At 35.7% G+C, this 27539-nt stretch overlaps 1 protein-coding gene across 2 annotated transcripts in view; it reads right to left on the bottom strand.

Annotated features, from left to right (window-relative positions):
• The window catches only part of LOC134225937 (RNA-binding protein fusilli-like), a 333936-nt gene that overhangs the window by 54158 nt on the left and 252239 nt on the right, over nt 1-27539 (bottom strand). For both annotated transcript variants that reach the window (XM_062706383.1, XM_062706384.1), the window contains exon 8: nt 637-747. In XM_062706383.1, the coding sequence (XP_062562367.1) occupies nt 637-747 (111 nt within the window). The remainder of the gene's footprint in view (nt 1-636; nt 748-27539) is intronic.

The following is a 27539-nucleotide window of genomic DNA, read 5'->3' as shown; positions in this document are numbered from 1 at the left end:
TTCATCTACAATCATGCTTAAAACATTGCATTTTGCTTATCTTTGTTCTTTTTTTTGTTTCTATCGGCTTTTGCCGAATTATATTTCAATAGTTCCAAAAAAAACAGCAAAAAATTGATTAGGATGAATAATTAGGCACCGTAAAAATTTTGGAGTTTTTGATGAATAAAAGTTCAAAACGGTTAAGCATATTCTCAAATTAAACAAAAATCTGAATATAAGTGAACTGATATGTTTCTAATCAGAACAAGCTAAACAAGCTTCCCTATGTTGAAGCTCAAATGAAATAGAGCAAATCATGACAACTAGCTCCCAAGCTGCTCGCGCAAATCTCAATCAATTGTAGACCCATATCAACCGGGCAGCTAACCGGCCAACCAACCGGCGCGGTGTCGCCTTTCAGTCAGACGAACCAAGCCGACGCTACCAATGTGAAAAGGTCGCTCAATTATCAGCAACGCAACGTAAGTGTGTTTACATTTTCCGGTAGAAGTACTTGTGCTAAGTTCCAAATCTATTTTACTCGCTCTCGCTCTTTTAACAATTACATACGCAGTAGCTACGTTCCATAATGGGAAATATAAGTATAAGGCAGGTAATGTAACTTAGCGTAAACAAATGGCGAACGTAACTTACTTGGCCACATTCAATCCCCGGAAGAACCGAGCGATATCCTGATCGCTGCTCTGCCAGGGCAATCCACGTGCGCGCACTATGCAAGTGCCATCAATTTCGTCATCGATTGAGCTGAAAATTGCAAAAAAAAAATTAAGAATAGTTAGGTGCTTCAAGATTATTAAGTGAGTGTTAAATAGAATTAATCTAAATGTGAATATGTGTGACGCAGAACAGTGGGAAATGACGTGTATTACCGATCATCATTGGTGAAATGTTGAACAGTCAGCATGAAAACAAGTTTATGATAACCTTCATAAAAACATCATGACTGTCGTGAAACAAATCAACAAACGTAATCAGACAGGAACGACCGGTCATAAATGGACTTAACAATGTACTTTGTACACGCAGAACAAATTATGAATTGTGATTGATCCTTTTTATGCTTTATTATTAAACATCGAGCATCTAGAAAAAAAAAAATAAAGCGAAAATTGTTTTATTATTTATTTTTATCATCTCTTCAACAGATGGGACAAACGATAACATGTAGAAACATGGGAAGATTTGCAGTGCAAATGTCTTATCCTAAAGCTGTACTAAATCAATTTTACACTTAAAACGTATCCGATTTTTATTTATTTATTACTAGCAGACCCGACGAATTTCGTTTCCCTTAAAATTGATTTATTTTCTGATTAGTTCTCAAGTTATGCAGAAATGTCTGGTTCATTTGTATGGGAGCCCCCTTTCCAGAACGGGGAAGGGTTTCAAACCACCACAGAAACAGAGCTTTCCTTCCAAAACTTCCACATGCCAGATTTGGTTCCATATGGACGTTTGCTTGACTAATTCTCGAGTTATGATGAAATTGTTGATACATTTGTATGGGATCCCTGCTTTCCAAAGGAGGGAGGGGCCTCGAACCACTTTAAAAACCTTCCCAGGCCCCAAAAACCTCTGCATGCCAATTTTCACGCTGATCGGTTCTTCAGTTTCCGAGTCTATAAGGTTCAGACAGACAGAAATTCATTTTTATGTATATAGGTCCCCTGTGCAGTATATAGAAATGGCTTCCATTCTGCTCGCCAAGTAGCTACACGTCGCGTACCGCCAGAGTAGACGCGACAGTGTAATTTGATATTGCCATGGGCTAGGAGCAGCGGATGAATGCTGTCATCAAAGAAAAAGTAAAATCACTAAAATTACCACGGCAAGGTATAACCAACGGAATTCAAAATAATTTTAAAAATTACAAGCCGATTTTTTTTAAATGGTTTATTGCACGAGATTAGAAAATCAATAAACATCAAAAAAAGTACCTTTTCCGGGATCAATTTGAGAAAAACATTTATTATTATGAACAATTAAATAAATATATGTACAATGTAGATAATCAAAAGTCTAGCCCGGTGCTCAAAATTATTTTCAAATACATATCATTTTGAAATTATTAAAATTATTTAAAGAATTGCACTCCATATCTCTTTGTGGAAATTTTTTCGCGATTCTACTTTTTCTTTTTTGACATTTCTCCTAACGTATAAATAATTGTTATTCTTTTGCGTGAGTCGCGTTTAACCTGGCGGACACTTAAGGAGTATCCGTAAATCATCTTCTGCTTGTCACAGCTTAGCGTTTGAGGAAAATCGCGAATTGTTTTTATTCGTATTTTATGGCGAAGTTTTTTTAAGTGTTTGCGAGAATAAAAAATAATTGCAAAATTGAATGATGTAAAGTCTTAGTTCTAATATTTGCCATAGGTGGCGCTGCAAAATGTAACTTTTTCAATGAATTATTGGCAGTGACTGATTTTCTACTCGCCGCTATCACATCCCGGCGCTATAGTAGGGGAAACTGGACACACATGATCCCCACTTTTTGTTTAGGATATTTCTCGATGTAACATGCACTGATTTGCACGCTTTTTGATGGACTTGATAAAGAATTTAATTAGTTATTCAAAAACGTTATTGGAAGCAATTATTTGTTCATAAAAGTTACCAAAAACTCGATTTTGCCGAAAGATAGAAAATTTAGCATTTTCAAAACTTGCGGGAGACTTGATCCCAATATAGGGGGAAATTGATCCCTTTATGAGCTGAACATGTTTAGGTTCTTCCAAACCTTATGAAAGGTCAAATTGGTCTATTCTCAAATCCTAACAATTATTCATAGTCTGTCGTAATAGCAGTCGTGCGAAAATGAAATATTGTTGGTATTAAGCAAGGCAAGTATTTTGGTTCTCGAATAGAGTAATAGTGACAGATAGAATGTCGGCTATAGCAGCAAAGTTGGCATGGTGACGATGATTTATCTGCAAACCATTCACTCCACTGAAAGACAGTGGTCATATCGTGACAACCATGATGTTCCCAAGTGGATCTCTACTGAAAATTGGCCACACTGCAAATGCCATGGCCAATGGTAAATATCCCTGAGTGCCTGTTTTGGGACCAACGAAAAACTCTGTGATACATCGAGATCGGCAGACTACTACCAATACCAAAACCGTGATCATACCAGGATGCTGACTTCATACATCAATATGGCCCAGTCACTCATCCTTTAAACATCATATTTTTCTGTAGTGCGTGTCTGTACGACTGGCCAAAGGTTGTTGAATGAGCCTATTATTAAAAATTCTTTAGGAAGATTTACAAATAAATGGTGATTATAGGCAAACTTCCCCTAGTTGCAACGGAAAGAATTGAATACCAGATCGAACAATACTGATTTAAAGCCCAGTGATTTGTTGAATAATTTCAAAGCTCAATTTATACTCGTTTTCATTGAAAATAATGTTGAAATGCATTTGATAAAACTAATCAAAACTAAGTATGTTCAACTACACTTTGTTCTGGTTAATGAAATAAGGCTATTGAGACATTCAAATTGCGCGTGTATTGCCTGATTGACAAAATTAAAGAGAAATAAAAATTATTTATACTGTTTAACTAGAAAATAATTTTAACAGATCAATTTAGTTACATACAATACAATAATATGCGATGGTATACAACAAACGCCTTAATATATGCAATATCGGGATCAAGTGTGTCCAAACTGTGGGGGATCAAGTGTGTCCATGTTGAGTATTTATCTTATTTCGTTTATTGTATTATATTGAAATAAGCAATAGTTAATACAATGAATTTATTCAATTCTACAATAATAAAACTTTGTCCAGGAAAAATTTGATACGTTTTGGTTGGACATATTCAAAGTTATTAAACTTTTCTCCTTTGAAGAAAAAAAGGATTAAGAATGCTTAAATAATAAAACCTCTCTAAAACCCATATACATAAATTAACTAAAATCAAATGTTACTCAGATTCAATAATCTATCTAACGAATCCTTTTGCACATATCAGTGGTATAAAAATGTGATTAGTTTTCGAGAAAACAGGGGGTGATCATGTGTCCCCGGGGATCACGTGTGTCCAGTTTCCCCTATATGCGCAAAATAGCCAGCATGAGTTAACCGCCAGAAATTTGTATGGCGATTAAGGTGCTTAATTTCGAGTAATCGAACCGTAGATGCCTTTCGCTATACTGATTTCAGAAAGTTAACTCCTTCTGTGCCGTTGTAAGCGCGCTCAAAGCAGGCGATTCATTAAAGGGAAAACCAGGTAATTTCGACACTTTTTCGATTTTTTTAAATTTATTCCATTTTGCAGGCTATATGTTTCATATTCTATCGAGCATATGATTGTTAAAAAGTGCCTAAGAACCGTTTTGTGACCTGAATTCACGCAGTTTTGTAGAAGTGTTTCCGAACGTCGTCATTTTGATTCACAAAGGTGTTTCCACAGCCCGTTATTTAGATTTCCGAATTCGAAACAAAATTGATATTTAATTGACATTTTGCAAAAACAGATTTTTAAGTAGGAGGTTGAGGGTTCGAGTCCCTCAAAGACACGAGGATTCTTTTTCGAAAAATTTAGTATCAATTTGTCCATTTCAGAAACATGTGCATATGCGCAGCCAAGTTATTTATCATACAAATGATTTTTTTCGTATGGCCAGATTGAAATAAACAGATATCTAACTTTTATCAATTCTGTAAAAAAAGAAGTAAAATTGGTTGAAAATTACGGGAAACTTTGCTTGATGATTTATAAAAAAATGGTATCTTTGACAAAGTGTTATTTAATACATGTTTGTACCGAAAACCATTGGCGTAACTACAGGGGGGGCTATACCCCCACCTAGAATCAAGTTGGCCCCCCTAGAATTTCTACGACTTTGCATGAGTATTGCACATATCTAGCGCTCTGATCATATCGGGGCACAACTGCAAATAATGAATTTTTATCATCTCTCTACAGTGAGTTGAATATATTTTATCATGTTTTTAAACTTTGAAAAAATGATATATCTTGGGTTAGGAATGCAAAATACGAATGATATTACGCTCCCTTGATTATCAGCCACACATATAATTGCTGCATATAATTGCATCTAATTTCTACAGTAAATTACACTTTCAGAGGCACATTACACAACTCGTTTCCAGTACGCACAAAAATGTTTTTTAGATGTGCTCATCACCTATGAATTGACATTTGTGCTGCCAAAATGAGAGATGAGCCAAGGTGATAGATAGGACGGGCATGGTTACAGTCATTTCGTGACTCTGTCGAGAGGAATGTTGGAGTTGGAACAGCATTTTCCTGCTGATTGAATAAATAATAGAAGTAACAGACTAACAGAAAAAATACAATGGCTGAGATTTTGATTGAATAAATAAAATTCAAGTAAAATAATAAACTGCCTGAAATATTTAGACAACATGAAAAAGACAATTTCTTAACTTGAGCAGGAGACACATGATGCTTAGGTTACCGAAGAACTTTTATCAAATCTTTGCTTTGATTTATCAGCAAATCATCAATTCTTTAAGATTTTTATGGTTACATTGCTGCTATTTCCCGAAAACTTTGAATTTCCAATAATTATACTAGGTTTCTTGAAATCCGGAAAAAGCTCGTTAAAATTTCAAGGAGAGGTTACTAAACTGTAAATGAGAGGATAGGTTAGGACGATTTTTTTTCGCGCTGGCCAAATTTCGGCATTTTTAATAATCTTTTAGGATTTTTTTGAATTCTAATTTTGTGTTGCGAGTGTTCGTGTTTTTGACTTGTATTTGGTTGCTATTATTATTAGTGGTTCTTTGGTGTTTTCCCGGCTGATTGTGGCATGAATATTACAGCAGCGTACTCATCCAACGAAGTACCAAAACTCAGCGACAGCAGGGTCATACATCGGTAACATGAACAGCCTTTGCTTATTGTAAGCAAAAGTGACCTCGGACTGGTCATGAAATACCAGGCAGTCTGAAATGGGTCACTCGAGCTGCAGTAGAGCTAGACCATCTAACTCCTGAACTAAATCTGATTGTAATACAGTCAGCTTTTTTCCATAACATCACTGCCAGCCAGTGGGGGTTAGAATGGAAACACACAGACACACAGGTTACTAAACTGTAAATGAGAAATAGCTTGTGAAACTCGATTATGCATTTGCACAACATGTGATAGATTTAGTTCGGAAAAGGTATTGGAGGTACGCTAGACAGGTGCTTTCCCTACTAAGCTACGAAGGACCTCCGCCGTCCTCGAGCGCCGTTGCTGATGAAGCAAGTGTGTAGGAGCCAGACAATAAAGCCTGTCCACGTTAAATTTCGGACACCCATCTTCCAATGCGATTTTTTAAAATTTTCACAAACCGCAGAGAAGGTCAATTTTCGCATAGCTGAATCTATCCGCTTTATGTGATGCATTTAGCACGTTTTCATCTTCGTCCAAATTGAGAAAATGGCTGAAAAACTTTTGGATATTATCTCAGTGTCCGAAATTTAACGTGGACAGGCTTTAAATACCCACCCTACTTGGTTGGCATTGTACAAAAAGACATATGAGAGAGTTAGTTCTGAAAATGTATTGCGAGAGTCCTGTCTAGCGTACTGGTTTCGTGGGATCAAACCCCACCGAAGGGAGCGGTTACCCTCCAATACCTTTTCTGAACTAAATCTATCATATGTTGTGCAAATGCATAATCGAGTTTCAGACATAGTAATTGTCCTTCCGGGTCACGACAGTAATCCGAGTGGCTTAATACCCGGAACATAGGCAATTTTCTTTGAATGTATTGAAATTATTTCTAATGGATATATGAAACTTGACAGCCTTATGTATCTAAAGATCTTATGTTTTTTACGTATCAAAGTTTTTGGGAATCTCATGACATTTCTAGATTTTTATGTCAGAGCTGTTCAAGTCGTCACTGGATGTATTGAAATAGCTGTTTGGTAGGCCAACTTGCGGACAGTTGAACAAAAACAATAACTTTTTTGTGTTTGACTGTAAGAATAGAAAAAAGTTAGCCCCCCCTAGAATTTTTCCTTAGTTACGCCAATGATCATAATTTAACCAGGACTTAACGTTCTGAACTAAGAAAATTTGGTATTGTTTTCAGTTTTAGTTTTCAGCAGCAGGACATTACTCAGAAAGTCCACATAGGACAGACAAAACGAACATTAGACACGAAGTTCAAACAACATTTGGCAGAAGTCAGAAAAGCAACCAAAGACAAAGAAAAAGGTTTGTAATATCCAGAGTGTATGTAACTTAGAGTGGCGACACTGTCAGAATTGGAACAAAATTCATCTGTCATTCCCATACAAAATCGTGTTCCAAACGAGCAGGAGACCTGTCAAATGCAGCACATGTCGCCACTCTTAATTACACACACTCTGGTAATCGGTAAAATCGCCAATTAACTAAAGACAACATATCAATTCGCAGGACACCTCCAAAATCCTTGGAAACTTGACGTAGCCGAAAGTTTAGAAATTTACAAACAAAAACAAATAAACTTACTAAACAAAGATCAAGGAAACGGACCTGGCTCTTAAGATTACTAACCACGATACGACTACGTAAGTAAGCAATGTTTTTCTTCAGCCAATAACAAAACATTGAAGAAAGTTTTCAAGCAGAAAACTAAATATGTATCTGTTGATACAAAGTGATTATAGTGGATTTTAATTTACATAACGGAAACCAGGGATAGGAAAAATCAAACTTTCCAAAAAAGTTTTTTGAGCACAATTAAGAAGCTCTTCTTCTTCTTCTTCTTCTTATTGGCATTACATCCCCACACTGGGACAAAGCCGCCTCGCAGCTTAGTGTTCATTAAGCACTTCCACAGTTATTAACTGCGAGGTTTCTAAGCCAAGTTACCATTTTTGCATTCGTATATCATGAGGCTAACACGATGATACTTTTATGCCCAGGGAAGTCGAGACAATTTCCAATCCGAAAATTGTCTAGACTGGCACCGGGAATCGAACCCAGCCACCCTCAGCATGGTCTTGCTTTGTAGCCGCGCGTCTTACCGGAGGGCCCCTTAAGAAGCTCACATCTACTTAAATTATCAATTGATATTATTTTTCCCACGAGAAGAATCAGTTTAAAATCGTAACTTGATTTGATTCTAGGGTAACCGTACCCTTAGTGGAGGTAGCATCAATAGTGGAGGTAGTGGGGTTTTAATTAGATTTATCATATTTATATACTTTATGATGGTTTCTGTTGATGCGTCGTGCTTTAAATATCCTGTTAAATGCAACCATATCGAAAACCGATGAAATGCGTAAATTATGACATTAGGCCAAATTCTACATAACATGCCATGAAATCAGGCATTGCAATATCATCTGAGCCCAGGATATCATCTTTGCTTGTGCAAAGATATTATCCCTAATCAAAGAGCACTCTGGAAAGATATTATCTTTTGAGCATTTGATGATGATCCTGATAGCCAGCGCGGTTCGGGGTTTGTTCACGTTGCGAGGGTGTTGCTACAACAAAAGCAGTGAAAAAACTTTTCTCCATGGCGAACATTGAACTTTGTTTACTGAGCAGATAGATAACTAAGATCGATATCCCAGCATATTATCAGTATCTTTGCTCAGAAGATCGAATGATGGGATAAAATGCAATGCCTGCATGAAATTGTGATACAATGTATGCAATTGACAGGTGATTATGTCAACTTTGAAAATGTATTGAGTTTGAACTGATTCAATAACAATTTTTTCACGAATGTCACCTTCTGAAGACTTTTAAGGCTTTTCAAAGCGCGTGTTTTTCTATAAGAATATCGTCTGTATCTATTCCATTGCCAAGTTATATCAATTTATTTGAAAAAAATATGACATTAGCCAAATTGATAAAACTTGAGATAAAAAAAAACATATTTCCAATTTTTTGACATTATAAAGAATCTGTTCTAAATGCCGTAATATTATTTTTTTTGCCCCTATCGAAGATATCAACTTTTGAAAAAAAGTTATTTTGTCAGAAAAACAGTTATGACTTTTGATCTCCAAAAGATATTGAGCATATTTACATATCAAAAATTGCATTTTTTTTAGTCCTAAAAGTCACCCGACGAACATTTCCAAACAATCGAAAGCAAAAAAAAGTAGATCAAAAATACTGTTTTCTGTGGAACGCCCTTTTTCAAGTAAATAAAATTGCTCTAAATCAGCCAACTTAAGAGCTACATAAAAATGCATCTTTCCGCGTAAAACTGTATCCTGGACCATAGTGCATTGTGATAGAAGAATCTCGATTGTAATGTTCACACCGAGATTCGCCCAACTGAAAAATCCTGAAAGCCGAAATGTACAAAATAAAGAAAATTTCAAGCAACCTTTTGGATAGAAAACATGTGAATTAGTTTTTTTTACGTATCTTATTCACGGAAATCTGAATATACTCTATGACTAATTGCCTTCCCTCTCGTTATCTTTCGTGGGATATCGTGGTACTTATTTTCAGTAGAAAGGTGTTGAATAAGTGAAAATGAGTCAAATTACTTAACTATCTGTGAGACTGCGTTCTATCTAAGACACTGCGTTCAGTTTTCCATATGAGTTAATCTTCTATTTAGACGATGGCTTCCAGAGCAACAAGAGACTTGTGGGGTACCTTAAGCGATGCAGAAGCTTGAAGGGGTACCACTCAACAAAAAGGTTCTAACGATGTGAGGCTCACAGTAAATAAGTTAAAAAAAATCAACGACGTGTAAAATGCAGCTAATCCCATCAAACAAATTCACATTCGAAATTTAACTAATATTGACTGAATGTTACAAGCAAGCACTGTTTAAATTTATTTCAATTAAAAAGATAAGTAATATCGATTGAATGTTACGTTTATTTGCTTGCCCTAAATATGTGCATGAAAACATATTTAAAATCACTACATATTTTTATTGTGTAATGGAAAACTATGAATGAAAACGGCATTCTTGGGGAGGACACAGGACACAGCAACGATGGACCATGGTGTGCGGAAATACGTGATGAAATGATCATGCCAGAGCACAATCCAAGCCATTTGAATTAAGTCAATAAGCTTGTTCTTTGCGACTAAGAAAAAGAAGGGAGCCACAATATTCCGTTTAGCTGTTAACAATCACAGCCGAGATAACCATTTTTGGCATTTGATGTGTGTTACATTTCACTGAAATAAATGTCAAAAAACGTCTATTAAGCCTATACTGCCGCTATCCGCAAGTCGAGCACATCTGTATATGGAGGCCCATATACAGATGTGCTCGACTTGCGGTTAGCGGCAGTTTAGACGGTGTACTTTGATTATTTTTCAAAATTTTCAATTGTTCAGATTTCAAAAAGTTTTTGAAGTCGATCAATAATATAAATTTCAATGCTTGTTTAAAAGTGCTTTTAAGTCAATTTTCAAAATTCTACAATTTATAAAAACAAATATTGATATGTTTTTTTAATAATATCGTAACATTGTATGCGAGAAATATATTAGATCGGACACTGAATTTTCCCCTTTATGATTATTATGCAATCACAATGAAGCACAAATTAATGAAAAAATAATGCAAATGTTACAAATACATATTAAGCTGTCATCTGAAGAGGACTGTACATTCGAGTCTGAATACTCAAAATGAACACATAAAAAAATAGTGGAAAAAAATAGACTAGGTTGTACTTATAATTCTAAGTGTCATAATTGCCATTAACTTGTCGATGTTCAAGTAATACTGACCTTATTTTTTCAATTCGTACAAATTGTCCTAACGCTTGAAGTTTCCACTATGCTGTTTAAAACAATCAATCAAATATGTGGCTAAATAAACAAACCATATCTTCTGTAAATCCACTATCACATCAGTAATTCTCCCTAATCGTTATTTAAGCTTGCACACTCATACACCAGCGAAGAACTGAGCCACTATCTTCGATCACTTTGCTCGCTTCCGAAGAAACCCAGTGTTATGATTCCTTATCGCCTCACTTGCGCCGAGCCAAACTATTCCTCCGTCACTAATCCACTATCTCTCGATCGTAATTCCAATTGGTGTCCCGAACAACTCTAGCAACTTCAGCACTCAAACCTTTGCCGTGGGCCACAGAAGATTACACGCCGAACTACTTCCAACGTTTCACTCCAACCAATGATTACAGTGCTCGAGTACGTGGCACCATGCCGCCGAAATTCGTCTCACCTCACCAACCATACAGAAAAGAGAACTTAATCCGCACACGTTAAGCACTTTTTTTTCCAAAGCGCCAAATCAAAAGTGTTTGGCTCATCGAAAAAATCGCACCGATCGGGTGTTCCACCGCGCGCGGCACCCAGAGTCCACAAAGGTGAAACACAGAACCGCACCAAAATACCTAATTTGAAACGTGTTCAAGTCCGATCCTTCGGGAGGGCACGTTTCGGTTTAATTGTAACAAGCTTTGTGCCTATCGGGAAAGTCGTAATCGCGTTTTAGCTGTACGGGAAATGCGCGGCGTGGCCTAACCGCTAGAGAACACGACTAGCAATGGAGATCATCGACAAAAGAACGGTCTAGTTGCAGTCGGTCTGTCACTACACTCTGACTGACTGACTGGTGCTATCAGTCCGGTATCGCTCAGCGATGGATGGTCGCGCGCACTGCACGGTCGCGGTCGGCGCCGCGGCATACTCCGAACCAGTCGTTTGTTGATTTTTCAACAAGTGGAACAACAACAGCATCGAACCGTACAGTAGGGTTACATTGGAAAAATAGTTCGCATTGTGGATTATGGAGAGCGTTAAAAACGGCGTCAAACATCGGGCAATTTAAACTCTAATAGGAGGACTTTCATGTACTGATTATTCTGATATTAGCCTAACTAGAACTAAACATCATTTAAACACTTTCACGTCATCTGTTGGAGCGAAAACTCAGAACATCTAAATAAATAGAGAGTTAGGTTGCGGAAATCTGGAGCACAGCTGTGCAAATGTGAATGGTGGAAAAATGGATAGATGACACAAACGACTCCATTCGTTTTTGCTCAATGAAAACGTGATGGCAGTAAAAACCGATACGATATTAAATATACTACATACCTACAAATGAAACAAAATTTGCTTTTCAATAAACTTGGGCTACTTTCACTTTATTTATGAATATTGTAATCACTTAGGGTAACTGTACCAGTTTTGGCCATGTTCCTGCATTGGCCAGTCCCTTGCATAATTCCAAAAGTAAAGCAATTTTCTAGAATTTTATTAGCTCTAACAGGGGATATATCCCTGATTTTTCTTCGCTGTTGAAACTTTTCGATATTTTTTGGAAAATATGCATTTTTCAGGGTATATTGGTATGATATTTTTCTTCAATGATTCCATAACTATGAATATTAATTGCCATCATATTTTTGAATCGGCACGTTCAAATTGTATACGCCGCTGATACATATTACTCACGCCGCGGCGGTTCAAATTTGTAAGTGTCTATATTATTCTATAGCAAACTATTATAACGCTGGATTTCCGTGTAAATTCTGAAGAAATCCCAAGCTAATTCCTGAAAATTTTCAAAGTACATTCAAATGGATTACCCGTCGAAAATTCATTTGAATAGATAACACTGAATCAAGCGTCCCACGTTCACTAAATCATTTTGTACTTGGACCGCTCGCTATGCTCCACGCCATAATTTACCTGCCGGGTCGAAAGCAAACACCAGAAATCCAATGAATTTCTCGAGGAAATTTCGATGAATTCCGCGAAGAAGTTTTAAGCTCAGTGTTTCCCAACCAGTGGTCCGCGACCCCACGACTGGGTGCCACGAGACCACACTAAAAGGGCCGTGAAACAGTTGCGAAGAATTCACCCTTTTCACATGTTTTTTGGTAAAATAATATTGTCCGATGTGTACAAATATTAATTCATTAGTTTTACTCGGAATTAGAAGATTTGAAAGAAAAAGGGTCTATTCTGTAGTGATTTGAATACTACAACCAAAAGCAACGACATACAGTAAATACATTTTCTGAATCTGATGGCTTGCAGTAGGAAAAATAAAATGAGATTGTATTGATAGTGCATAAGCAATGCTTGGAGTAAAATCAGGATTTCAGAGAAGAATAAAAGAGCTTGCAGAACATGCTAAATTTGTTCATTGCATGATTCGCCGATATGCCCTTACTTAATGTGACCAGTAAGCGTCCTGCGAAATGCGGGCCGACTATCAGCCTAATCAGTCAAAGGCTTGGAAATGAATACGTGAAAAGTGCATTTCGCGTATATTTTGAGTCAAAAAAATATTTAAAAATATCTGTAAGGTCGTATACATTGGTATTACTTTGGAAAATGAAGTTGAAAATGCAGCGTCACATTACCCTTACTTGTAGGACCCTACTTGTATGAATAGAGAATTATGTCAAATCTGATGTTCTCATCACACGTTTGAGCTCTGCGAATAAATGCATGCGGAGAAAAAATATTTTAGTTACAAGATAAAAATTGTCGCTTCGGTCCCTTTGTTCTGCTGTCCGTAACACGTTAGGCACAGAACTGTCAAATCGTGGGGATTTTTCCTTTATTGACATTTAGCGCCTTAAGAGATAAAGAGAAGCTGGTTGATTATAGAAATGATTGATTATAAAACTTGTATTTTTTAAGCTTTGATAAGATGTTTTTTTTTTAATTTTAGATTAAGTTCAACACGAAAAAAAAACTGGTATTGTGCGAGATTGATTCTCTCCGTTTCAGCTTCTTTCGACCTTTTGTCCCATTCGACTTTTTTTCCGACATTTTGTTTTTTCGACCTTTTGTCTTTCTACCATTTCTCCCTGTGTAGTAGAATTGAGGAAGGATCAACTAAATTAGATGCAGATCTCAAATTAGAACTCATGGCTCATCTTGATTCACTGAAGCAACAGTTTAATCGATATTTTCCTGACCTGGCTCAAGAAGATTTTGTTTACATGTTGCCTTTCAGATGAAAAAAGAATGAGTATTTCTACATGTGAAATGGGTTGTAGGACAAAATGTAGAAGGTCAAAAGGTCGAAGGACAAAACGTCGAAGGTCAAAAGGTCTAAACAAAAAATCTGAGTCAAAAGGTCAAAGGGTCAAAAGGTTGAAGGGACAAAAAGTCGATAGGGTTAAGGCAGGCATTTTCGTCTTATCGTCATAGTCTCAAATATTAATCAAATAGAAGTTTTTTTTTTGTCAAATTCATCCGTACCCAATCGTAGGCTTAGGCGAAACGTTCTGCTATAGTGGAGTTCTAGCAAAATGACGTTGCTTTCATTGATTTTAGCCCCTATGACGATGGACGGAAATACCTGCCGTGTCCCTACCAAAAATCTGAGTCAAAATGTCGAAGGACAAAAGATTGAAAGTCAAAATTCCTTGACCTAAGTAAAAGTCCTGTAACTGGTAGGCTGTCGTAACAAATAGTTGTAGGACAAAAGATCGAAGGTGAAAAGGTCGAAGGACAAAAACGTCGAAGGCCCAAAGGTCGAAAAGACAAAATGTCAAAACAAAAAATCTGAGTCAAAAGGTCAAAAGGTTGAAGGGTGGAAAGGTGAGATGGGATAAGAGGTCGCAATTTAAAAAATGAGGCAAAGGGTTGAGTATTAATGAAACATTCTTTTGCAAATTTATGTTCATTTGTACCTAATAATATTTAATTGTAGAATTTTTGCTTCTTTCAATCATAGTTTCTTTCGAGTTTCGCACATTTATATTTATTTGTGTTTAACCTGATTTTTATTGTTCAATTTTCCTTCTTTAATTCATAGACTGTTACTTCGAGTTACGCATATTTATATTTATTGGTATTTTACCTGATAATATTTACTTCTAGAATGTTCCCTTTGTTCAAACATAGGGTATTCTTCAGAGGTATATTGTCAAATCAACATTTTCCACAAAGTGTTGCTAGGCTTTATTTTCTCAAATTTTAATTCCTGAAACTAGTTCTTTACTCATTTTCATTATAATGATCATTCGAAATAAACCATTTTTAGCCTAACATACCATCTTGTAATAATAATAATGCTGTGTTTATGAGCTCAAAAGACCATACATTTTAATGAGAGTAAAATTTGTTTTGAAGCAAACATAAACAAATATAATAATTTTATTTTTATTATTAGAAACCATTACGTTACGCTGTGAAGTAGGGAGGGGTATGGAATTGCCCAAATTTGCGTTGCATAATTTGTGAACGGACGGATTGTTTCATTTAATAAAGTCAACGAGTAGCCTTCTAACGCCCAAGACCGCCTTCAGACGGAGTACTTTGATAAATTTTTATATTTTTTATATTTTTATAGATTAAAAAAAGTTTTCGATGTGGATCAATAATATAAATTATAATAGGGGAACGGTTCGCCACTTCATCTCATAGCTCCTTTTTCCATCCCATCAAAAACAAAGCAATCCCAAGTAACATTTTAAGTTTTATAACGCTCTTGAAGACCATAATTTACTCTTCAAGAGTGTTATAAAACCAGCATAAAACCAAAATGTTACTAGGGAATGGAAAGGAATTTGGTTTGTTTATTATTTATTATATAGCACGCATGTTGACAAAAAGACGAGACGAATTTGATGCCGTATTTCTTTGTTTAGCGATGAGATGGATATATGTACAGTGAGATGGTGATCGGAACAGTTCCCCTACTTGTTCAAAATTGATTCTAAACTCAATACCAATTTTTCAAAAGATCCAAACGTCGATTTGTCGAATCTGTAATAGCAACACATAGGTGAAGGCTTTGGCTACCTGTTGACGGTGTTGGTTTGCGTGGGAGTGCGTTCAGATTCGACGAACCGACGTTTGAATCTTTGTTTACAAAAGCAGATAAGTCGTTTTGAAAATTTAGTATTGAACTAGAAAATGAAATTCTAAAAAGGTGAAATTGATGGAATCGCGATTTCCTTTTTTGCCTGAAATGTGTTCAGATCGGTTTTAGAAAGCCAAGTAGTGATTTTGAGCGAAAACAAAAATTTGAGTTTTAGAGGTTTAGGTGAACTCTAAAATAGCGTCTGTTTAAAACATAAGGCATAACTCATAAGAACAGTCAACAATTAATAGATTTAATTGAAACCTCCAGTCTCTGTCTAATCGACTATTTCTTCTGTCGACCTTTAGTCTCTTTGATCTTTCGTCCTTTTGACTCAGTAATTTTTACCAACATTCTATTCCTTCAACATACTGTTATTTTTTCTGCCTTCTTTTCCTTCTACCTCTAGTCATTTCAACCTTTTGACCATCGACTTTTCGTCCTTTTGGCCTTTCGACCTTTTGTCCCTTCGACCTTTTGACGCAGATTCGCGAAATGGTTCATCATCTCGTGAATTATTCAGTGAAAAAAATGTGAGCCACTTTTGGTGTGTTTTATACGAAGTCTATACCAAAGTCGCGGTCTAAGCTTTGCAAATTCTAAATGAGATTGGCTTTATCAGACACTTGTATACCGAAACCGGAAAGTGGATTGAATAAATAACTGCTGAAGAACTTAATATTAGAATGATGAAAAGAAATTGAAATAAATATTGGAATAAAATAACCTAATAATTTTGTTCTTGATTTCAGCATGACATATTCAGGAAGCCGCGGGCCATTTGGCTTATCATTATCATAAAGCGGGTCGCTATTCCGAAAAGGTTGAGAACCACAATAAATGTCCTAAGGGTAATTTCAACGAATTCAACGAGGAAATTCTGAAGAATTCCCGGAGACTTTCCCAAACAAATGTTTATTCCTTTCTTTATTTGGTAGGCACTCTGTGTTTCTTAACCGCTACTGTGCCGAGATCTACTGTGGTATTCTGCTGTACAGAATCCAAACAGAATCTATTTTTGGAATTCCATTATTCATTATTGTTGTCGTTGCCAATTCATCTCATCGCGAGCCCATTGTGTCCGTTTTGTCCATGTCGTGTATCGAATGATCGTTGCATTGTTTGTTTGCCATTTATCCGGGTAACGTTGGAGGATGGCCTCCTAGAAGAACAAGTTGTCTGACGGGGGGTGCTGGGAATCGAACCCATGATCATTCGCTTATAAGGCGAACGTGTAGCCAAATACGCTTTTATAAAATTTCCCAAAGGACATAAGTACCGCAGTCACTGATGATTTGCTGACCGGCGCACCAGGGAATCAAGAATGTTTGACCGAACCGAACACATGTTTGACCGAACAGAGAATCAAATTTGCCATCCTGGGTGAGCTGGATTCCCCCCCAATTGTATATTGAATTTATCTGAATACATGAATTTATCAAATTCTATGACGAAAGACTATCATAACATGTTTCGAAACCCCTTGAATAAATCGAAGTTCGGTTCGGAGGAGTAGCACATAAGGAATAATTCCGTTTGACAACCCAAAAAGCGGAACGGACGTCTTTTGGGTTTACAAACGGAGAACATTCGGTCTTTCGAACTTTTTGGGCTTCCGAACCAACACCTTTTGCGCTTTCGAACAAAATCTGTTTGGCTTTCGGATGGAATCTTTTCAAGCTTCGGAATCCCAAAAGAATATAGATTTGATATTCCTTGTACAGATACAGAAAAAAAATCCATTCAGAAGCCCAGATGACTCCACTCGGAATTCCAAAAGTATTTCTATCGAAAGTATAAATAAAAGGACTTCGTTTGAAATTGAAGTCCAACATAATTTCGTTCAGAAGCACAATAAGGTTCCGTTCGGAAACCTAAAAGAATTCTGTTTTGGATGGCCAAAAGAATATCGTTCAGAAATATTATAGAATTCATTTCATAATCCCAAATAATTTCGTTCGGAAACCTAGAGAAAGGACTTGTATTGAGTTTGTGAACCGAGATTTTTTTGGTTATTTAAACGGAGCTCTTTTTTGCTTTCGGGAGGAACTTTTCTGGGTTTTTGAATCGACTCCCTCCAGAACAAAATCCTAGTAGTGCTTCGGTGGGAAATTCCATGAGTATTCTAATCGGAATCCCTTGTCCAGAAGCAGAAAAAGATTCCATTCAGAAGCCCAAAACGCTCCAATCGAGTGTCCAAAAGTATTCCTTTCGAAAGTCCAAAATGATTCCGTTCGGAAGACCGGAAGTATTCCGTTCGGAATTCTAGAATGAGTTTGTTCAGAGTCCCATCAGAATTCCATTTGGAAGTCCAAAAGGATTTCTTTGGGCAGCCCAGAGTGATTCCTTTCGAAAGCCAAAAAGAATTTCGTTCAGAAGTTCGAAGGGATTCCGTTAATAAACCCAGAAGGATTACGCTCAGAAAGTCACATAATTCTTTGCGGAAGTCCGTATAAACGGATATCTTGTGCGCACCCTTATGGAATTCTTTTGAGCTTTCAAACGGAATCACCTTGGGCTTCCGAATGGATTTATTTTGAGCTACAGAATAGCATAGCATAGCATAGCATATCTGACCGCACACTATCCTGGGTTGGCTGTCGATAGGGACGTTAGATGCGCCAGAAAAACAGCCTGGGGCTTGGCATGTTTTTCATTCAACGATCCCTTTGTTCAACACCTGGCCAGGTCCTTACGATCAGTGGGGATTTGGGTGGGAAGTGTTGATTAGATACCTACTTAAGAAGATGCGGAGAACTCGCGCGACCTTCATAGGTATCTGGAGTTGGAGTTTGGATGGGTTATTAAGGGGTGCTTTTCTTGGCGAAAAAGCGTAAATATTATATTTTTAGTGGTATTGATATTGTAAAAGGTGATGTTTTGTTCTTGAATGTAATATGAATAAATAGATTTTGACAAAACGATTGCATTGATTTTGCAATCTGCGGTATATTTCTGAAACAATAAATTGTAGTAATATTAGACTTTGTATTGTGATGCTGCTTCAAAATCTTCGACAGCACCCAATGTTTCTGAAAATGAAGATCAATAATTGTCATTTGGTTAGGTAAATCGTTGACAAGATGACTGTTTATAAATGTTTATGCGAGATTATTTAAAATATATGGAGCTCCGTGGTATGGAAATATTAAGAATAAGTACAGAAAAAACGTTGAAATTTTTGAAAATCAATAGAGAGCAAATTGATCCATGGTGTGAAATAAACTTCACCAGCAACACTTGTTTCAGCTGAAAAGGAAATATTAATGTTTAGATTGAGATTATATTATTTGAAAAATAGTTCACAGTGTCCCTGACCGAAGAACCTCAGCTTCAAGAAATCAGCGTCACCAGATCACCGTGTGTCAATAAAAATATATGGTAAAAATTATTAAAATAAATATTTCTTCTATTGTACTGGAAATGTTACCTTTTCTTTGTATCTTGTCAGCTCCTCCCGTTTTTATATCACCGAACCTATCAAAGTTTGGTCAGATAATAACGACCTAGGTAAATGATGCCATTTCAATCTTCCTTTATATTTAGTGAACCAGTTTCAGTAAGTTTTTAATAAAAATTTATATGAAAATGTAGAAAAATAGATATAAGCAAATATGACAATATGAAGGGAATGTAAATGAATATATGAAAATATGAAAAAAAAACATGAACGTTTATAATAAAAATAAATATTAAAGAATGAAAACATAAACATATGAATATACAACAAAATGAAAATATATAAATTTGAAAATAAGAAAATATAAAAATATGAAAGTAGCAAAATATGACAATATGGGTATATGAAAATATATATGAAAATATGTATGAAAATATGAAAATATAAATGTATATAAAAAACTAAATATATGAAAATATAAATATATGAAAATAAAAATTTATGAAAGTAAAGATATATGAAAATATAAATAAATGAAAACATAAATATATGAAAATACGAAGAAACAGAAATATGAAAACAAGATAATATGAAAATATAAAAATATGAACATAGGAAAACATGAATATATGATAAAATAAGAACGAGATAATATGAATACATATTTGAAAAATATATAAATAAAAATATGAAAATAGATAATTAAAAAATATAGTTCCTTATCAACAGTGTATGGCAGCATACAATACAGCATTATGGAATTATGAAAGCATAAAAAAAAATATGAAGATAAAAAATGCTAAATTTTAAAATATGAGAGTATAAAAATATTACATTATGAAATTTAGTAAATATAGCACATATAAATATGGAAAAGTAAGGGAATAATTATACGAAAATAAAAAAAAAATCAAATTCCAAATTAATGAAAAAAATTAAAGTGGAGTAAAACTCATGTTTCTTTTGAAAATACTGTCCAGATTGCTATCAGAAATCAAGGTAAGTGTAGTCCTTGATTTCGATCTGAGACAAAAATTACAAAAGCGTGAGGAGTACTACGCCCATCTAAACCACAACTAGGGGATGGAAAGGAAATGTTGATGTGATACTTAAAGAGAGGCTCTCCACTCAGCGACACCCTCATAAAGTACCACGGAGTTGGATATTGGGAAGGTATTCGTTGGGTCAGGATTTGCCTGTAGCTGGCAATGTGACCGTGGTAGATCTTACCCCGTAACGCACCACGTAAAGGTGTCTACCCAGCGTTACGAGCAATGCAAAAATAAATATATGAAAATATGAACTCATTAAGAAACGAAAATATGAAAACATGATAGAATGTGAATGTGAATATAAAAATATGAAATAGAAAAATATGAACATAGAAAATGAGATAGATGAAAAAATGAGAACGTGATAATATGAAAATATATTTGAAAAATAAATAAATAAAACTAGAAAGACATAAAATATGAAAATATATAATTAAAAATATAGTTCTTTATCAGCATATTAATTTGATTTTTCCTTGTGGATCTCGTTGAAACTTGTCCTCGTTCGCATAGGAAATATGAAGTTATGAAAATACATAAAAATGTGAAAGTAAAAAATAAAATAAAATTATGATAATATAAGAACATTAAACTTAAAGTTATTAAAATATAAAAGTATAAAAATATGAAAACATGAAAAGATGATAAAAGGCAAACATGTGAAAATAAATTAGAATACGAGAAATTGAAAATAGCATTTATTAAACCGCGACTCCAAAATGCAATCATATCGTATGGGAGATAGTGCCAGTGATACACCTCTTCCGGCGTGCAGATACTCTATACAAAAAGTGCGAGCTAGGAGTATGAGGGAGAGAATGGCCACATTTCGAACAGGGATCCTTTTCGATCCTACGTGATGTGTCCAAAATATATTGCTCGACCACCGTTCCTGAGTGTCCTTTGTATCATCCATACAGTTCCAAACATTGCCACATTGCACATTAAATTCACTCCTACCAAATTCCCTTCGAAAGCTTCCGAAAATATCAAAGAACTATCCAAATATCCTTCAAGCTACATCCTAATTAGCAATCGTGCATTGATTTATCATATTTTCATTGAAGAAATTTCTGCATCTATACAAACCAAAACATACAAAATCAGCAGGACAGAAGCAGAAGCTTTGCCAAAAGCTAACACCGTAAACACCAATGACTAAGACATCTGGTGGCAAGAATCAGAAGCGCGAATTCTTAACAAACTTTTAACGAAACGATGAGAAATTTTTAACGAAACTTTGTGCAACGACTGCAGTGCTCCTAAGCAACATAAAGTTAACTATTGAACAAAATATAAAAATCATTTCACACTATTATGCATTTTGGTACGATTTGTTTAAAATGTGAAAAAAAATGGGTTAATCGGAAATACTATATAAAAGCTGTTAGATAATAAATATTAATTGTAAATTTGGAACATCCTCACCGGTTTTCTGGTAATCCATTCAATAAATCTGGCAACTAAGAAGCTTTACGGCAAAGAAAAACATCCAAAAGCTTCTACACTGTAAAGGCACCCATACTAGCACAACTCTTCGCTTCGACTTTTTTTTTTCTTTGGCATTGAGGTTATTTTATATTTAGGTTTCTTTTCTCAGCAATCCATATTCCAAACGAAATTCACTTCGACACCAATATGTTTGACACGAAAAACTTGATACACAATCTATTTATAATATTTGCTACCGTTTACACTAATAATTATTGCAATTTATTTTAACCCTCGTGATACAAACACCTGATGGCTAGCAGAGCTGCCAGATCCTCGGATTTATTTTGAGCTACAGAATGCAAGCTTTTTAGGCTTCCGAAAGTAATCAAAGAATCTTTCCGTTTGGAATTCCAAAAGGATTCTGTTTGGAGCCAAAAAGAAATTCCGCTCAGAAGTTTAAAAGGCTGCGCTCAAAATTCGTAAATTATACCGTTCCGAAATCTTATAGAATTCTGTACGAAATCCCATAACGATTTTGTTCGAAAACTCAAAACGGTTCAATTGGAAAGCCCAAGAGGATTCTGCATGGAAGCTCAGAGTTTTCGAAAACAACAAATATCTTTAAAAGTGTGTAACTTCAATCAAAAGTCTGTAATCTGTATGATGTCTATATGGTCGGGGTTCAGCCAAAACGCACCAAGCGCCAACGTACAAATCAAGCTCTATCTGGAATAAGGGCGAATGTCGCAAGAGAGGATTCTCTTCGCCGACTTCCCCTCTTTTAAATAAAAGTGACAAGCAGAGGATTTCTTTGTAGTTTATCACCTCAGCACGATAGAAAACAATGCGAACTTGCATTCTGAGGTGATAAACTGCGAAGAAATCCTCTGCTTGTCACTTTTATTTAAAAGAGGGGAAGTCGACGAAGAGAATTCTCTCTTGCGACATTCGCCCTTTTATCAGATAGAGCTTGAAATAACCCATTTTTCTGCCCAAACTTTTGTTTAGCAGATTTAATTGATCGCAAATCGTATCGGATATCCCTCAATCGAATAAATGAGGATATCCTGTTGCAAATGTACGCTTGAATTGATATGGAACGATTTCCGTTGTCCTCAAAAAGCCGCTTGGTGCGTTTTGGCTGAACCCCGACCATATGCAAGACCAAATGTCTGTACAAATACAGTCTGGCATCCCTAAGCTGCGTATCTGTTTATGGAAATTTTTCGCAGGCGTTTTGAAATATGTCCCTTATGATTGTGCGTGAATCATTTCAATAACCAGATACACAGATGTTTATGCTGTTAAGGGCCTGTCTAGATCTGTGTGCCGCCGCCGGCACTTTTTGACGTACGCCGACGCCGGTCAAGGTGTCGGCGGCGCGCCATACGCCGATTGGCTCCACTCCGCCGAATTTCGAATTTCACGCCGATGATTGGTCAACACAAAAATCACAGTACCGTGGATAATCAAATTTCGGACACACTCAAACTTCGGACGCTGCAATTCGTATGGGAAATTTTCTGAAATATTTCATCGAAATATTTCTTCAAGCTGGATCGGAAGGACTAATAGTTTTAGCTTGTTTTAGTATGATTACATTCTAATAAGACATGTTAAAACAATGTGACGAAATGATTAAAAGACAGTCTGATCTGTGCGGTGAAATTGTTTTCAATTACTTTTCCCGGTACTGAGTAAACGGGTGTCCGAAGTTTGAATCTTTGTGTCCGAAATATGAATCCAAACCCGCGGGTGTCCGAGGTTTGAATCAAACAGAAGGCGGACATTTTCATAAATTGCAAACATACTTTGCAATATCTTTCACATATTAAATACGTAGTTCAAAGACGAATACTATACTTAGTGATTGCAATGGTGATATAAACGGTGTGATTTAAAATGTGAGTAAACAGGATGATTGTATATCAGAAAGTGCTTAAGCGTCCGAAGTTTGAGTTTGCACGGTATGCAGTGCGTTTGATATCAGGCATTAATTAAATAGCTATTACCTTTAGCAGATTTGTTTGCTTTTATCTCTGTCACTTTTACCCGCATTGGTGTGTTAAATGCTAGGTCATCCAAGAACTTCTTGACTGCAGACCTACCAATCAACGAGCGTAGCGATGAACTTCTAATCTCATATGTAACTTCATGTGGAATAACCTCATTCTGGTCGCATTGGGTGGTTCATCATCATTTTAAAGGTTTGAATGTTACATATCTTAATTGGTCTAGTGCTTGTATTCTCGGCTACAAGTCAACACTATGAAAATTGGGTTTAGATTCCCAGTCTGGTAGGATTTTTTTAAACTTCCCTGAGCATGGAGTATCATTGTGATAGCTTCGTTATATGCGATCCATCAAATTGAACATTTCCTTCACTCCTCCTTGTACTTAAATTGTTGTAGAATTGTTCTGAAAAAAACAGGTTTCGATTTATTTTGATAAAAAATTCCCAAAGAAATTTCTTGGTTTTGCTGAAATGATATGTGACGGAAATTCTAAAGGAAGTTCTGAAGGAATACCCGAAGAAAATTCTTAGAGTTTTGAGGAATTTTTGGATTTATCCCCGTAGTAATTTCTGGATGATTTTCTGACGGAATCCCTGAAGAAAATTCTGAAGGAATTCTTGGAGGAATGTCCAACAAAATTCTTTAAGAAATTCAAGAATGTCGGCATTTTCTTTAGGAGCTCACTTGGAAATTGCTCTATAAATTCGCACGGAGATATCCGAAATTTCGTTCTCGAACTTTGGAAGCGAATGGCGGAGAAAATTCCGAAGGCAATACTAGATAAATATCCGAGGCAGAGTAGAGACACTTACGCGAAGCCCGCGGGATAGAGAGAATCTTTTTTCAACTGTGTAATCCAACAGACTAATAAATAAATACGCAATATTTTATTTTGATAAACAATACCCAATTAAATTTCTTGGTTTTCTTGAAATATTTTCCGAAGGAAGTCTTGGAGAAAGTTCTGAAGGAATACCTGAAGAAATTTCTGAGAGTCTTGAGGAATTCCTGGATCAATCTTCGTACTAATTTTTGGAGGATTTTCTGAAGGAATCGCTGGAGAAAATTCAGAAGAAATTCTTGGAGGAATGTTTTAAAAAATCTTGAAGAAATATAAGAATGTAGGTAATTCTGTCGGTAATTCTGATATCTGAAAATTCGTCCTAGAATTTTGAAAGGAAATGGCGGAGGAAATTCCGAAGGAATTACTAGATGAATTTCCGAGGGAATGGAATGTCTTATGGAATACCTGGAAAAGTTTCAGACGAATTGTTAATTTAATTTTTCAAAAGTATGTATATATGTACAGTTATCCATCATTCTGGGTTGAGTCTTGCTCTGCATACGGCTCTACCCTATATTACAGTTGAATTTAATTACCATTCTGCTGTCAATGCACTGCTGTATGAAGGGCAAAAAACGGAGACGGTAGACCCGTAACCCTTGTAGCACATATGTTCCACATAAGTTACTGTAACTCATATGTGACTGAATTCAGTCACAATCAAGTTGCTGCAACCATTTTTGCCTGACTTGTGCTGCTGGGAAGCAGAGACACTGTCCTTTCAACATTGTAATCCAACAGACCAATGAATAGATTCACAATCCTTTTTGAGCTTTTCGAGGGGTGGCTGAGGGGTTTTTTGAGGTAGGGCGCGTCAAATTCATTACAACTATGGGGAAGTGCACCCTTCTACATGGGTAGAAATTTTTATTTGTAATTCCAAAAAGAATTTCTGAAGGAATTCCTGATGGAATTGTCAAAATTAATCCTAGAAGTTTTTTTTTATTTTCCAGACGAATTCCTAAAGATATTTCCTAAGGTCCCAAGAAGTTCCGAAGCAACTCCTGAGGGAAATTTCAAAAAAAAGGGTTTCATGTGTGGACGTTTTTTGAAGGAATTCCTGGAGAAGTTTCCATTGGAATTCCTGACAGAATTTTTGAAGGTATACTAGAATGAGTTTCTACTGAATTTATTCCAGGAATATATTTTCAAGGGAATTATTTAAAGTATTTACGAAAAAATCTGTAGAAATTTTCGAAGGAACTCCTGCAGTAAATTCCCAAGGAATTCTTGAGAATATCCGAATATCCACAATCTCGATATTTCGGGAGTTTTTGTTGGCATGTACACCCATTTTTTTTTATACGGTTGGTATTTTTTAATTTCCCGGTTTACCTGATTTTTCACAGCTTTTTAAATACCACCTGCATTTTCTTTGATTTTTTGTAAATTTTGGGGGTTAACTCATAGTTTCATTAACGCTAAAGGTCATAATCGCCTAAAACCTACACGTGTAAAAAAAGAACTGGGTGTAGTCTTGATCCTAGAGTCCAAATTGAGTTTGTTTCATTACTGTCCAGATTTTTGAAGAAATTCTTGGATAAATATAGGAATTTCTATTTAAATTCCAAAAGCCATTCGTTTAGAAGATCCACTGAAAAATCATTCATTTAAAATTCTGTTTCCTTTGGTTATCCCTTCAAGAATAGAGTCAAAAGTTCCTACAAGAATTTTTTAGAAAATCTCTTTAGAAAAGCCACAGGAATAAATTTGGACATTCATCCAGGGATTCCTTCAGAAAACCTTCCGGAAAGTCCTTTTATTTATTTTTTCAGAAACTCCTTTGGAGCTTTCTCCAGGAAGTCTTTAGATAATTGCTTTAGTAAACTATGCAACATTTCAGCAAGAATAACTCCGGAAACAATTATAATATGCAGAAATTTTTAAAGGAATTTTCGAAGAAACTCCTGAGGGAATTTATTTTCAATTAAAAAAAACACGTAAACAACGATTTAAAAAAAAGGAAGGAATTTACAGACAAAATTTCCGAAGATTTTCCAAAAGAATTTCTTAGAGGGATTTTAAAAGATTTTTTTGGAGATCTACAGAAATTTTTGGAAGATTTGCTAAAGGAATTTCCGGAGGAATGTACGAAGGAATTCCTATAGGAAATTTGCAAAGAATTCCTGGAGAAAGTTCTAAATAAATTCCAGAGGAAAATTTCGAGAGAATACCAAAAATATCTTCCTAGAGTTCAAAAGAAATTGTTGAGGAATTACTGGAAGAATTTTTAATAGAAATTCCAAAAGCAAATTCCTGAAGGAATTTCTAAAAAAAATCCTAATTTCCAAAGGTTTTCTCCAAAAGGGACTTCCGAATGTATTCCTATAACAGTGTCCGTAGGAGTTCATATAGAAGTTTTTGAAAGATTTCATGGGAATTTTCTAAGGAATTCTTAAAGGAAATTTCAAAGGAACTTCTTAAAAAGTTTTCGAATGAATTTTTAAATAAATTTCCAAAAGACTCCGTAAGAAATTTCTGAAGCAATCCCTAATGTGATTTATGAAAAAAATTTCTGAAGCAATTTTTAAAGAAATTTCGGAACGAATTTCCGAAGAAATACCCGAATAAATTTTCAAGGGAATTCTTAGAGAATGTTCTTTCTGGGGAATATCAGTCAATTTCCAAACGAATTTCTGGATTTATATCCAAGTTACTTTCCAATAAACTTATGTGCTGTGATGCGGCAATGTGATGTAAACTTTTGTTGTGAAGATACAAGCTACACCTCATCAGTCTGACTAGCTACAGTCTAAATAATCACATACAGTGGTTGGTTTCCTACCCGCCGCTGCCGTAGCCATGCGCTATCGTATATGTAAAAATAGTCAACATAAGTTAACCACCTGAAGTTTGTGTGGCGAAAGACGTCTAACGCGGGTTTTCACAACAGTAGGAACTTTTTACGAAAAACTATTTGGTACCAGTCATGTAGAAAGGTGTCCGCTACTACGCCTACCAAATATTTTTCTGATTAAGGTGCTTATTTTCGAGATATTAAA

This window comes from Armigeres subalbatus, chromosome 3 (genome assembly GCF_024139115.2).
Source record: "Armigeres subalbatus isolate Guangzhou_Male chromosome 3, GZ_Asu_2, whole genome shotgun sequence".
NCBI classification, from domain to species: Eukaryota; Metazoa; Arthropoda; class Insecta; order Diptera; family Culicidae; genus Armigeres; species Armigeres subalbatus.
The sequence above is the reverse complement of the archived record's forward strand: the minus strand, read 5'-3'. Positions and strand labels throughout refer to the sequence as shown.